The sequence below is a fragment of the Pipistrellus kuhlii genome, unplaced genomic scaffold, assembly GCF_014108245.1.
Source record: "Pipistrellus kuhlii isolate mPipKuh1 unplaced genomic scaffold, mPipKuh1.p scaffold_m20_p_5, whole genome shotgun sequence".
NCBI lineage: Eukaryota > Metazoa > Chordata > Mammalia > Chiroptera > Vespertilionidae > Pipistrellus > Pipistrellus kuhlii.
Window position 1 is genome coordinate 64,798,427 of NW_023425551.1, and position 13,600 is coordinate 64,812,026.

Below are 13,600 nucleotides of genomic sequence, written 5' to 3' on the forward strand. Positions count from 1 at the left end.
GAAATAGGCAAATAGCATTCTGGTTAGAGATTTAATAGGCAGGCAAATAGCATTCTGGTTAGACATTTACATATTCAAAACTACCAAAAGTTATAATGCCTTGATATCTACTACTGAGCAGCTAGAAGAGAAATTCCTTTCATGAAAGATGAATTTTAAGTAATTAGAGAGGACACTTTCCCAAGAGGTATTCATAGTAATTAGGAATACATGTATATATCATCTTGGGAACACCTCTTGAGAGACAAATAATTATCTGGGAAAGTCTTGCTAGACGCTTTCAGACTTTACAAAGTTGACCTAAATATGTCAACCACATAGTAAAAAATAGAAATAGGATAGAAAAAGGGCCAGTAAATAAAAATAAGGCCCTTTTAGGGCACAAGTAAGATGTTACCTGCAACTGGATTCTCCCAAAGGAAAATTCTCAAATAAAATATAAACATGCAAAAGAAAAAAGAAAAAAAAGAAAAGAAAAAAAGCAAAGGGGGAAAAAAGCCAACCCTCTAAACAACTTCCAAGTGACAAGAGACAAAAATAAAATTAATAAAAACAAATCTGTAATTTTGTAAAATATTATAAAGATTATATTCTTCTTATAAAAGCAAATGATTCAATTATTGCATTACTTAAAGTAGAAATTGTGACGTTTAAGAACATAACTTCATTTAAATTGGAGTTAGGAAGGTCTTCTCATGCACTACCTCTCCTTGTCAACTCCCATCTCCAACAGGAAGATGTATTTTACTACTACTCCAGCAGGAAGAGGGATTCTCTTGGCCCAGCAACCACTCAGCCAATGACAGACTATTATAATTCAGCCAATGAAAAGCCACTATACTTCAAATTCTCATTTTCCTCCAATGGATTCTATTTACAACATCCTCTCTGAGTCCCCCACTCCCTCTCTAAAAAAAAATATTTGTCGAAATTGGGACTCAAAAGAACTGCTGGCCCAGAAAGGAACTCACTACAGACTAATTAATTTGCCACTCAGCATAACCATTACGGCTTGTCTCAGTTTAGGTTCTTACAAGGGTATTTCTTGGATCACGTGATCTCACACATCTAGAGGAAATAATGAACAACATAAACTGATGAACAAAAACAGACCCAGACTCTTAAACCTCAAAGGGAAAGTAGGGGAGGGTGGGGATAAGGGGAAGACATGAACTTGTGTGCATGCATATGGGCCTAGCCAGTGGCCATGGACAACAGGGGGATGGGGGCATATGTAGGGAGGAGTTTGGGATGGGAATGGGGGAATGAGGATAATTATGTGATACCATAATCAATAAAAAATTTAAAAAATATATTTGTCTCCTTTGTTCTCTGAATTTGTGCATGGTTTACCATTAGACCATGTGTCCCAAATTGCTATGCATTTCTGTTCCTGAATAAACCCATTTTTTGCTGGAGAAATCTGGCTATCTATTTAAAGTCAACACATCAAATGCATATAAATTAGTGAAATTCAAAACCAAAATATTTCCAGTATAGATGCATAAGATACAGTATTATTTTAATTTACTTTCTCAAGGGACTAGAATGTTAACTTGGTGGTTATGGTCAGACTTCAGATGCTTGGACTGGTAAGTAACTTGCTTTTGAATTATTTTTATTATTTTAAGATTTTTAATAATATGGCGTTTATAGTCAGAGTACCTTAACTCAATTGCAAACAGAACAGTGAAAATGGATTTAAAATTTTCTCTGAGATGGCTTTTTGGTTCTGTTTGCTGGTTTATAGCCCTACTTGTTTGACCTCAGATTTCCACAGTTATGTAATGTTGATTACCAAAAAATATATCCCTGAGAAATTTGAGGGCTTGGAACTTTCTTCTATCTATTAAAATACAGAAAACAGTTCAAAATCAGAAAGTTTATCCTGATAACTAATAGGCTTCATTGACTCTGAAAGAATGTAAGAAACTAGCTTATCTGCTAAGCAAATGATAGTCATGAAAACCATGTTTAATCTTTAAAAAGCAATGTGTTCTGAAAAGCTTTAACTTCATAAAAATATTTGGTTTTATTTCAAAAATTATCACAGGATCTTGTCCAGTATGGGCAAGTAAATAGTCTAAAATCTTGGAAAAAAGGACCAATAACTTCAAAAATCTTTAAAATAACAAGTATCTTAAAAGATATTTAAATAAATATAGTAACATATGAAGAAATTTCCAAAATACTTCAGAAATATATATTCCATGCATATTATAGCTCATTTGACCTCAATATTTATTGCACTGGGTAGAAACTAATCATTCTTCAATGCTTTGAAGGGAAAAAACAACACTAAGTTATCTATTATACTATACATTCAATTGCAATGTATGCAATTTGCAGAGTTAACATAATTATCTCTGTCAATTGAATAAAGGTAAAATTATTTCTTATTTTATGTCACTTTGATTATTTCAAGTCTCTCAGCTCATTAGTGCACATTGGAGTTTCCAGTAGACAATGACCAGGCAGAGAATATATTACTTTTTAGAGTCTCTCTAAATAAATAGCTGCCACATTAAAAAGAATATATATATATATTTATATACAAACACACACACACACACACACTCACACACACACACACTAGTGACCCAGTGCACAAAATTTGTGCACATTAAAAGGGGATTAGTTAGAGGAAATAATTTAATATTGCTATTTGCCCTTTCTCTATAATAAAAGTGTCAGAGATGAAAGAAAATTGGTAAAATGTATATGAAAATCTTCTTCCTGTCAGAGTCTGGGGAGCACTATGGGACCCAGAGTCAAGTCTCCGCTCACTCATATGCGCCTCAAAATCATGGGAGACCCAGACTTTTGCAAGAACTCATATATATCCTTGATTTTTTAACTGTAGTTTTACAAAATACAATTGTACAATTTCTTCACAGAGCATCGAAGAGTACAGTTTTAAAAATACCCATGGTTCAATTTGGGAAATTGAACTGATAGTTCAACTCATTCAATAAAAGTCTGGACACCTACCGTGTGCCTGATTCTATAGCTAATATTTAACAATTGAAATAGATTAGTGCTTTCTTTAATGCAGTTCTGCTAAAAAAGTTAACACAGCAAAAACGCCAGGTTATTTGAGAGATTTGGGGGGAAAACACCTTACTTTTGCAAAGCATACATTTGACATCAGCCTCAGAACATTGTATCTCCCTAACATAATTGCAAAACTTTTAGTTGCTTCTCCTACAATCTACAATGTTCTGTAGATTTCAGGGATCTTGGTTTTACATACTTCATAAATGCATACGTTTCACATATTTCTGTATCTTGCTGACATGGAAGAAAGCAACTCCATGTACATCTTAAGGACGTTTTTAGATCTAAGTTTATTTATTGTATAGTATTTGTAAATAACTAGACATTTATAGCTTTAAAAAATCATAGCTTTTTTTTTTTTTTTTTTTGTCCATGCATTTAAAAATGCTAGAGTGATCTCAATAAGTACTTTAGAAAGTTTTGTTATAATGTCCAAAATTCCTATCACGGTGCTGAGTACATAGATAACTCTCAAATAACTTTTATTTAATTAATGTAAAGAAAATTTGTACAGTTTAATATGAGCTCTAAAACAGAGTTTCTGATATTTATAACCCAACATAAATATTTAATAAAGACCAAGGCCCCAAAATCGGAAGTACCTCAGGACCTTCCTTCAGAATTTTAAATTATCATGCCTGATTTTATACCATTTCCACACAACTCAGGAAATAAATAAGTAAATCTATGATGTAGTTACCAGCATAAACCATATCTATAGCAAAAATTAAGGCACAAGTCCTAGTGAGAACAAAGAAATTTTCATCAGATCTACTAAAAACATATATCCTTTCAGAGATTAAGGAAAATTTAAGTGCTTTGAACTTTATAAATATGTCAAAGTATCTCATTCACAGTCCGCAGATCTTAGCCTTCACGGATATATGGTCTCCTGGGTGTATGTATATTCTGAAGAGAATGAAATTTTTACCATTAGCAGGGATCTCACAACTCTCAGATATTTGCAAGATATAAAAAGTACAGCCCAGGTGGGTGTAGCTCAGCAGTTGAGCGTTGATCCAGGCACCAAGAGGTCGCCGGTTCGATTCCTGGTCCTGGCATATCCCCAGACTGCAGGCTCGATCTCGATCCCCAGGGTGGGGAGCATAATAATAGGCATAGTTTACACATATAGAGATTATTTTAACAAACATACATGGTATATTATTCTGGTGCTTTTCCACAATTTGAGTTTTCATTTAAAAATAGAAACAGCATTACCTTTCTGGCTTCTTTTATCATTTTCCGAATAGTTTCCTTAATTGTAAGTAGCTGTGCTCTTGGTGGATGAAAGAGGAGGTCTATGTGGGTACCGCCTAAGAGTCCAGGCATCACATATGGCCAGCCTAAGTCAAGATCTGGAGCTTCCACATCAGATTCAATGGGCCAATACGTCCCTGAAGATGAGGTATCATCACAGGAATTGTCAGCACCATGGATTGTACTTTGTGCAATTTTCTGGACATTTTTCAAAATATAATTAATTTCTTCCTCAGCTAGAAAGTCTGATACTCGCTCCTTGGCAAGAAATTCCTGGTATGCTTCTAGCCCATGTTCAATCAGCTTATCAATGGCTATTCGATACCATTCCTTGTAGTGAGGCTCAATGTAATTGTCAGATTTACACTCATCATTCAAGGAGGACAGCAGCGACGAAGTCTCCATGCTTGCAAGTGCTTGACAACAGCGCTGTCAAATGTCCATTTGTGCAGCAGCAAGAGGTATCTGGGTGTTTGAAAAGGAGAAAATTAAGATCAGTTAGTGCTCTGTAATCAAATGTTTTATAACCCATGTCAATTATTAGTTTTCACATTTACTCATTTCCATGACCTGTAGGTTAATATGACATACATTTCATATCAAAAGTAGCATTAATTGCACTATAATTCAAAAACTACCACAAAGAGATGTTGTTTTTAATAGACTATTCCTTGATTTTTCATTTGCAAGGCCTCTACTTTCAATTTTTCACCTAAGGAAATACACATTTCTCCTCTGACATCCAGAGAGTCCATCCTTCTTAACTTTAATTTGATACTACACAGGGTGGCATCGGTTTCTACAAGCTTATCTGATTCTGGTTTTAATATGTACAGAAATAGAATTGGAATGAAATCAGTACCAGGTCAGCCATTAATATAAGTCTTTACTGAGTACTTATTATGCATGTAATCACATACTGATGAAACATTTAAAAAGCACAAAATACTTGCTTTCCAGGAATTTAGTTATATCGGAAGAGGCAAAATGCACACACGAAGCTGTTTGTTACCACTTTGAACAAAGCCATACTAGTATACTGCTAAGGGCCAAAATGAGTACTGCCTGCTGTCAATACCTTCAGATAAAAGCAAGTAGAAATCTAAATGGAATACAGGAGTTATGGTTATCCCTGTGTAGGGCGTGGGCTTCAGCTGAACGTGGGGTACTAAGAAAGAATACATTCATGTGGTGAGAATGAACATTTTCATCCCACACAAGACTGAAAAACACACAAAGCGCCCAGAATAGGTATGAGCTTGTACATTAAGGACCTACTGAAAAAACGTGGTCTGCTAGAGAGCAGGTTCCTTTGAGTAGGAGTAGGAGATAACGCTGAATATATACAACAGAGCCAGGTGTGGAGGGACACAGGAGAGTTCTGTGATTCAGAAAACTTGTGTTTAGAACAATTAGTCTGGCAGCGGGGAACGGAGGAGAGACAAGTGTCTAGTCTTTCAGCATTCAAATACCCAGTGAAGAAGTGACAAGTGTATTCAAGAGATGATTCAAAGCAAGGACTCCTGAGATTTGAGAGTTTGACAGTGTAGGGGTAGTGAAGAAATTTAAGACATTAAGATAATTCAGGGATCTCTCCCAGGATTCAAAATCTGCCTATTCAAGCTCACACCTCATCCTTCACAATGCCCCACAATGTTAAGCATTCAATCACTCAGCATGTGAGATACTGGATTGGACTTTACCTCAGTCAAATAAGGGCCTACCCAGGCTTTTGAAATCATGATCTCCATCGTGTGGATTTAAATAAAGTACACCTCAATGATGTGCTTGCTACAAGCCCCAAAAGGTAATTTGACCAAAAACATCTTTGTCAGTGGCCTGGCCCTAATTTCATTTATTTTTCATTTTTTTAAAATAATTTTTTAAAGTTTTTTATTACAGCTGACATACAATATTATGTTAGTTTTAGACATTTTTATAACTTACAAAGCCATCACGTGGTATGTTTACTACCCATCTGAAGCCACATATAGTTATTAGAATGCAGGGTGGGGCAACATTAGGTTTACAGGTTTTTGTATGGGAAGCCTGGCCCTAATTTTAATTGTCCACTGAACTCAGCCTTTTCAGACTCAGACCTACCAAAGTTCAAATCAGATTTGGGAGAGTCCCCTAGGAACCACTACCATTTGTTTATTCCTTAGCTCACAGTATGTAACAGAAGCCACTAATCATACAAAAAAAAAAAAAAAAAAAAAAAAAAAAAAAAAAAGTTGAAAAGGAATGGACAATAAGGGATACAAGTTTCGCTGGGCAGGAAAGGACCAAAAATGTTCAGCATCTACGGTACTAAGCAGAGCCGAGGAGCAAAATTAAGAGTCCACTTCACAATTTCAGCAGAGATGATCCTCTTCCTATCTCCAGGCTCAGAATTTTCACTGGCACTCTGAAAATATCAAGAACCTAAAGATTAAACCTGATATAAGAACAAAGACACAGTATGTTCATGCTACTGGCATGTACTGTGTAGAGGCCAGTGATGCTGCTAAACACACTTTGATGCACACTACAGCACCCATATTAAGGAACTAACTGGGCTAAAATGTCCAGGGTGCCATGGAAAAATACATGATAAAAAAAAATGCAATAGCTCTGGACATGGAAGTTGAGATAACCTGTACAAGGGTTTAAGATAAGAAATGAATATACTTGATATTGTCCTGCTAAAAAAGTCATACTCTGACCATAGTCTAGAGTTATGCATAAATTTGCATTTCTAGAATAACCAAAAACACAGCAAAGGCTGTTTTGTGAAGGAACAATCTTCTAAGAAATTTTAAAGGAGAACAGCAAGGTAATAGCACTTGTATGAATGGGTACTGCAATAAAATAGCACCTGTATTTAGACACAGACAATATTAAACTCTTAAGAGTTCAATCACTGAACATTTGAAGGTCTTAAATTAAGAACAAAATTAATTGGGTATGCCTTTAGACATATGAAAGCACATTATTTTATTAATAACCATTAAACACTCCTAGAAAGTACATGAACATACATGATAGAGTTAATGAGTAAAGAAAAATAAAATCTTGCTATGATGGAAAAGCTGAACAAAGTGCTAGGCTCATGTACTAGTTAAGTGACTCTTTCCAGAAAAAACAGTTTTGTATATAAAGAGGCTCACATCCATGCCTCAAAACCATTACAGACTGCACTTGATACTAAATGTTTAATGTCATTTTTGGAAAGTATAATTTCCAAACATTAAGTATGTAAATACAAAGGATACAAAACAAAGTATAAAAAATTAGATTTCAAAACAGTTTGGCAGTTTCATTTATAAAACTAAGTATGCAAATGCCATGTGATACAGCAATTGCACTCTTGGAATTTATCCCAGAGAAATAAAAAAAAGATTTACCTTCACTCAAAAACTGTCCATTAATGTTCTAATGGCTTTATTCGTAATAGCTCCACCTAGAAATAATTCAAACGTCCTTCAACAGGTGAATATGAAACAAACTTTGTACGCTCATTCTACGGAATACTATCAGCAATAACGTGAACAAGCTATCGATCCATGTTATAGCCTAGATGAACAGGCAGAGAATTGTGCTGAGTAAAGAAAAAAAAAAAATCAATCCTCAAAGATTAGATGCTACATAATTCCATTTATATAATATTCTTGAGATGACAAAATTATGGGAATGGGGATCAGATTAGCGGTTGCCAGGCTTTACCTCACTGAGTTACTCTAAGAAAGGTGTGTAGAGGAGAGAGAAGGAAGTGACTCCAAAAGGGCAACAGGAATGAACTTTGTGGTGATGGAAATGGTCTGTACCTGGACAGTATCAACATTAATGTACTGCTTGAGTTATAACATTATGGCTTTCGCAAGATGTTACCACTGGGGGAAACTGAGTAAAAGATACAAGGAAGCCCTAGCTGATTTGGCTCAGTAGATAGAGTCGGCCAGCAGACTGAAAGGTCCCAGGTTTGATTCCCAGACAAGGGCAAATGCCTGGGTTGAGGGCTCAATCTCAAGAAGAGTGCATTAAGAAGGCAGCCGATCAATGATTCTCTCTCGTCATTAATGTTTCTATCTTTCTATCCCTCTTCCTTTCCTCTCTGAAATCAACAAAAATATATATATATTTTTAAAAAGATACAAGGTGCCCTAACTGGTTTAGCTCAGTAAATAGAGCGTTGGCCTGCAGACTGAAAGGTCCCAGGTTCTATTCCGGTCAAGGGCATGTACCTTGGTTGGGGGCACATCCCCAATAGGAGGTGTGCAGGAGGCAGCTAATCGATGTTTCTCTCTCATCAATGTTTCTAATTCTCTATCCGTCTCCCTTCCTCTCTGTAAAAAAATCAATAAAATATATTTTAAAATAAAAAAATAAAAAAAATAAAGTGAGTCTTAAAAAAAGATACAAGGAACCCAGCTGAAATACTTCTCTCACCTGCCTGTGAATTGATAATAATCTCAAAATAGTAAAGTTTAAAACCACATACTTATGAGCAATTTCATGGACCTTGAATAGAAAAAACCCCACAATATATAGAATCAACGGTGAGAGCTTATTTGTAGGGTCAGACTGTCAGGTTCAAAGCCAGCTTGCCCGGTTACAGGGAAGCTCTTGGACAGGTCACCTACGCCCAAAGCCAGAGCTTGGTCACGTGTAGAAAGAATAACAGCAGTCTTCACCTTATTGAGTCATTGTAAAGAGCATATGAGGTAAGCCACTTAAAGTAATGCTATTAACTTTATTACTTTACATTTAAACAACCTATTAAAGTAAAATTGCCATAAAAACATAAAAAGGTTTGATCACAAAAGTGTTTTCTTTAAGATTCAAAAAAAGATAATGATTCAGTCATACCATTGGCATTGTCACTCGATATTTCGGCAATTGAAGTATTAAATACACAGCCAAACCCAGTGTCAATTTGTTGATGGTTTCTGATATGAGATTCACTGAGAAGTCTTCTGGAATAATAAGTCAACAGGAAAATGTTTCCAAGAAAAATGGCAATGTTGTTAAATCACAAATAGTTTGAGCTTGTATAATTGCTGTATGTAACTAGTGTGCAAGCAGAAGACCCAAAGGATCACAGCTGCTAATGTATCTGAGTTCCCTCTTCCAACTTCTGTCTTGGGTTATTTTTATTCAACTATTGATTACTGTGATGAGTTGAAGTGTGTCTTCCAACAAGATACGTTCCAGTAAAAACCCTCAGTACCCCGGGAATGTAATCTTATTTGGAAATGGGGTCTTCTTTTAGATGTAATCAAGTTACAATGAGGACATATTCAATTAGAGTAGGACTCAATCCAATATGACTGAAGTCTGTATAAGGGAGAGTTGCCAGAGACAAATAGAGAGGGACAAATCCAAGTGATTACAGAGGCAGAGATTGGAACACTGAGGATTGACAGTAATACCAGAGATAAGAGAAAGGCATGGGACAGATTTTTCCCAAGACCCTCCAAAGAAAACATGGCCCTGATTTAGGACTATTTACTAGAATCTAGAAGTATGAGATAATAAAGTGTTCTTTTTTTTTTTTTGTCTGACTTGGTTGTTTTATTTTGTTTCAGCAGGACCAGGAAACTAATAAAATATACATAAAGATTGTCTTTACCGGTACTTTTAAACCTTACAATTTTAAAATAAAGGAATCTAATAAGTAAAAAAATTAATTTTCCATTCAGAAGTTATTTCAAGTCTTTTATCTGGCTTATGTGATGACATAAAACTAGTTCTCTGATATAATTTCTATCTTAAGCAAATTTTATTAAGGATCATTTCACAGTCTTTCAAATACTAAACAAAAAAATCTCAAATCAATCTTTTGGGGATAATTGAATTTTTTATATTCATCAAAATTTCGACCTATAGAATATGAGAAAATGTTTCATAAAGAAATGTTGGAAACATCTCTGTCTCATAAAATCTTAATCAATGGTCCACAAGAGTTGGACATCATGGATCTCTTCTTTCTTCACAATATTAGCTACCAAAATTGTGTTCACTTTGAATTTGATTGTCAGAAATTTAAGGTGACAATTAAAACGTTCAAAAAGCTACTATCAAGTTAAAAATTCACTCTAATATTTAAACTGTCATGTACAATTTGATATCTAAGTTGGTATCCAAACTTATTAAAAAATTATAAGCTGGCTTCAGGGTAACACATAAAAAATGGCCCAATGGCACAGGTCACAGGGTATAATTTTTGGCAGGACAAGGCATACATGAACATACAGCACACACAGTCCCAGAGTGGTGGGCGCAAACATCTCCATATGCTCATCACTGGGATCACCCATCCCATCAAACCTATGAAAAGGATAGACCTAAACACTCAAATTAACTTCATAAATCTCAAATGAAAACTCCTCTCCTTACATCTAACATTTCTTAATTTCCTTAATTTCTTTTAATTGAAGGGTGGAATGATGTTATATCACTTTCCCACCAAAATAATTCTGGGTTTATTTATACTGGCTGTTATTCAATATATTTAACCACCACCGTCTAAACTACAGTTCAGATATAAAAAAAAAAAAAAAAAATAAGTAAACAAAGGCCTCCAATATATACTAGTGACATTAAAACATAATCACTCACTATCATGTGGAAGCACTGAGTGATTCTGGTAGAGAAATACATAGAGAAAAGCAATAAACCCTTAACTCAGACCATACCAGTATAGTCAATAGTCAAAATGCAGAGGAATTCTCTATGCATGCAAGTGAAATTAAAGCAAAATACTCTTTTACCAACAACCAACCACTCCTGAATTGTATTCCATCATGATATTAGCATTCCAGTTGTTCAAATGATGGGGCTATATCGTGCACTTTGCCAAAGTGCTCCATCTTGCCCTGGTTCTGATCAATGTGTGTAATAGGAACCAAATGAGATAAAAGCTCTCAACTTTATATCAGCCATAAAACCTGCTAAACACAGTTAGGTAATAAAATCCTTTCTTACTGAATACCCTTTCTGTATGATTCAAGCAGAGGACATATTTTTGACAGAGTCCTATAATGTTTAACAGTTGGGTTTTGGGGTACCCCCATTTTAAACGTCTAAGATGATTATTTATTTTGCCTGCTGAAAAATGTTGTGATACCCACAAACCTGCTAACTTTGCTTGTAAATAAGGGATAAGGTTTGGAAAGTGTTTCTTATTCTGGTGGGCCAAGGAACTGCCTACTACCCCTTATCCTTCATCCCTGTTTCTTCTGAGTTAGCCTTCACAGTTTGGTTTCTTTTCTTTTCTTTTCAAATTTACATAAATGTTATGCCCACCCATTATCAAATGCAAAATAAACAAAAAAATCAAGAAAGTCAAAAGCCGCTTCTAGTAGTCTTAAGAGCATGGGGAAAAAATGCTTATGTCATGATGCTCTGTGGATAACAAGCAGGTTACCAAACTACCTAAGAACAGAATTTTAATTATATAAAATTCATCCAAAACCAAAAAGAAAAACATATGCATAAAAATAATAGTGGTTGTCTGTGAGCGGTGGTCCTATGTTTCTTTTAAATTTGGTAAAAAAAACATATTTACCAAATGTTTTACCAATGATTATGCATTGTTTTGCACCAGAGAAAAAGTTTTAAAAGAAGTACCCTAATATTGTTTTTCTTTTCCACTTTAGAATATCTTCCTTTCTTTACATTCATGTACTAAGTTGATAGTCATAGGTAATTCAAAACCCTGCATATAAGATCCTATAAATAAAAGGCTAATATTCAAATTGTCTCCTCAACCAGGAGTCCGACCAAGGGGCAGGGCTGGCCAGCCAACCTCCAGAGTTCCCTCCCCTAGTCCTGCTGGATTGGCCCCAATCAGGGCGGGCTGGCCGAATCCCACAAGTGCATGAATTCGTGCACTAGTCCTCTAGTATTTTAATAATTCTTACAGAGAAACACACAAGCAAGCACAGAACATCCAGAAACTAAAGTTACATGGGTAAGGGACCATGAAGAAAATAAAAATAAAAAATAAAATAACTACATGCACTTAATGAGGTCTTGGCAAGTAGCTCACTGACAATGCCATCTCTAAATCTCAGAGCAAGGACGAGAGCCACTGCTGGGAGCTCCCACAGCAATTCCCATTAGTGACCACTATTTATGCATTAGTTACTAGATGCATTATTCTCCACCTTCTTTACTAGACTATAGGCTCTGCTAGCACAATTATTAATGCTCAGAACATAATTGTTAAATAAACTAATAATGTACTGCTGTAATAATGCAACAGCATGAGCGTTGATAAAAATATGATAGGCCCCCAAAATGCTGAAGTATAAATGTGTAAAATATACTACCAAAAAGAACTTTACAAGATTGTAGCACATATATGTTAATGTTAAATGGAGGTTAGATTTTTTGATAATATAAAAGCATTACCTATTTGTAAGTAGAAACCCACTGAGTACTATAAAAGTGATTCGATAAATCCACAGATCACTGTCAAAAAATATAAATACTGATTTCAAATGAGCACTCTGTCAGAAAAATAACATTGTCAAGTGTTGTTTAGGGAATCTCCCCAAAATTTGTATTTTTGCAATGTTAAATTATGTTAAACCCATTCTGAAAGTAGTTTCTGTGCATTTGAATTAGTTTTTATAAAGTTCTAAGTCTTAGTCTTATGTTTTTTTAACATAAACAGTGATAAAAAAAAAAAAAATTAGCTGTTAATCATGACATATTTCTCCTAAGCTTTTGGTATCAGTTCTGTTGTTATATGAATTTATATCAGCAGAAAGAATTCAGCAGGTGTTTCAGTGAATTATGAACATAGATGTTAATCATTAAGGTGAAATTGGAGGAAACTAAATATTCCAGAGCAGCCCTGAGTTTAGAAATGCGTAGTTTACAATAGGATAAAACAGAGAGGTACAAGGTTTAAATTTATCTAACAAATCATCCGGTTCTAATCCAAATTCTGGTTTCAAGAAATATGTATCTCCCTCTACTCTAAAGGTAAGTAAAACCTGCAACAGGATCAGGAGCTTTTTTTTTTTTTTTTTTTTTTTTTTTTTTTTTTTTCTTTTTGAGAATGCTAGAGTGCTGGAGGAAAGGATTTTTAATAATGGCTATTTAATAATAATAATGCAGTTCCTGAGAATGACTGCAGAGAAATCCTCAATGCCTGGTTCTAGGACAGAAGGAAGAATTTCCTTCAAATGCCTTCACAGCTACTTAATTTCCTGTTGTGCATTGCAGTCTTGAACTTGGGAGCTTTAGTCATCTTTACTGTGAAAATTAATAAACAGATATCTCATTTAAA

The 13,600-nt window shown here is 34.9% G+C and overlaps 1 protein-coding gene across 2 annotated transcripts in view; it reads right to left on the reverse strand.

Moving 5' to 3' along the window:
- FAM83B (family with sequence similarity 83 member B) overlaps positions 1-13,600 on the reverse strand; it is a 75,148-nt gene that overhangs the window by 52,792 nt on the left and 8,756 nt on the right. The window contains exon 2 of one of the 2 annotated variants that reach the window (XM_036413535.2): positions 4,279-4,782. In XM_036413535.2, the coding sequence (XP_036269428.1) occupies positions 4,279-4,722 (444 nt within the window). In that variant the 5' untranslated portion in view covers positions 4,723-4,782. Of the gene's footprint in view, positions 1-4,278; positions 4,784-13,600 lie in introns of both variants that reach the window. The other variant, XM_036413534.1, reaches the window with a different exon arrangement.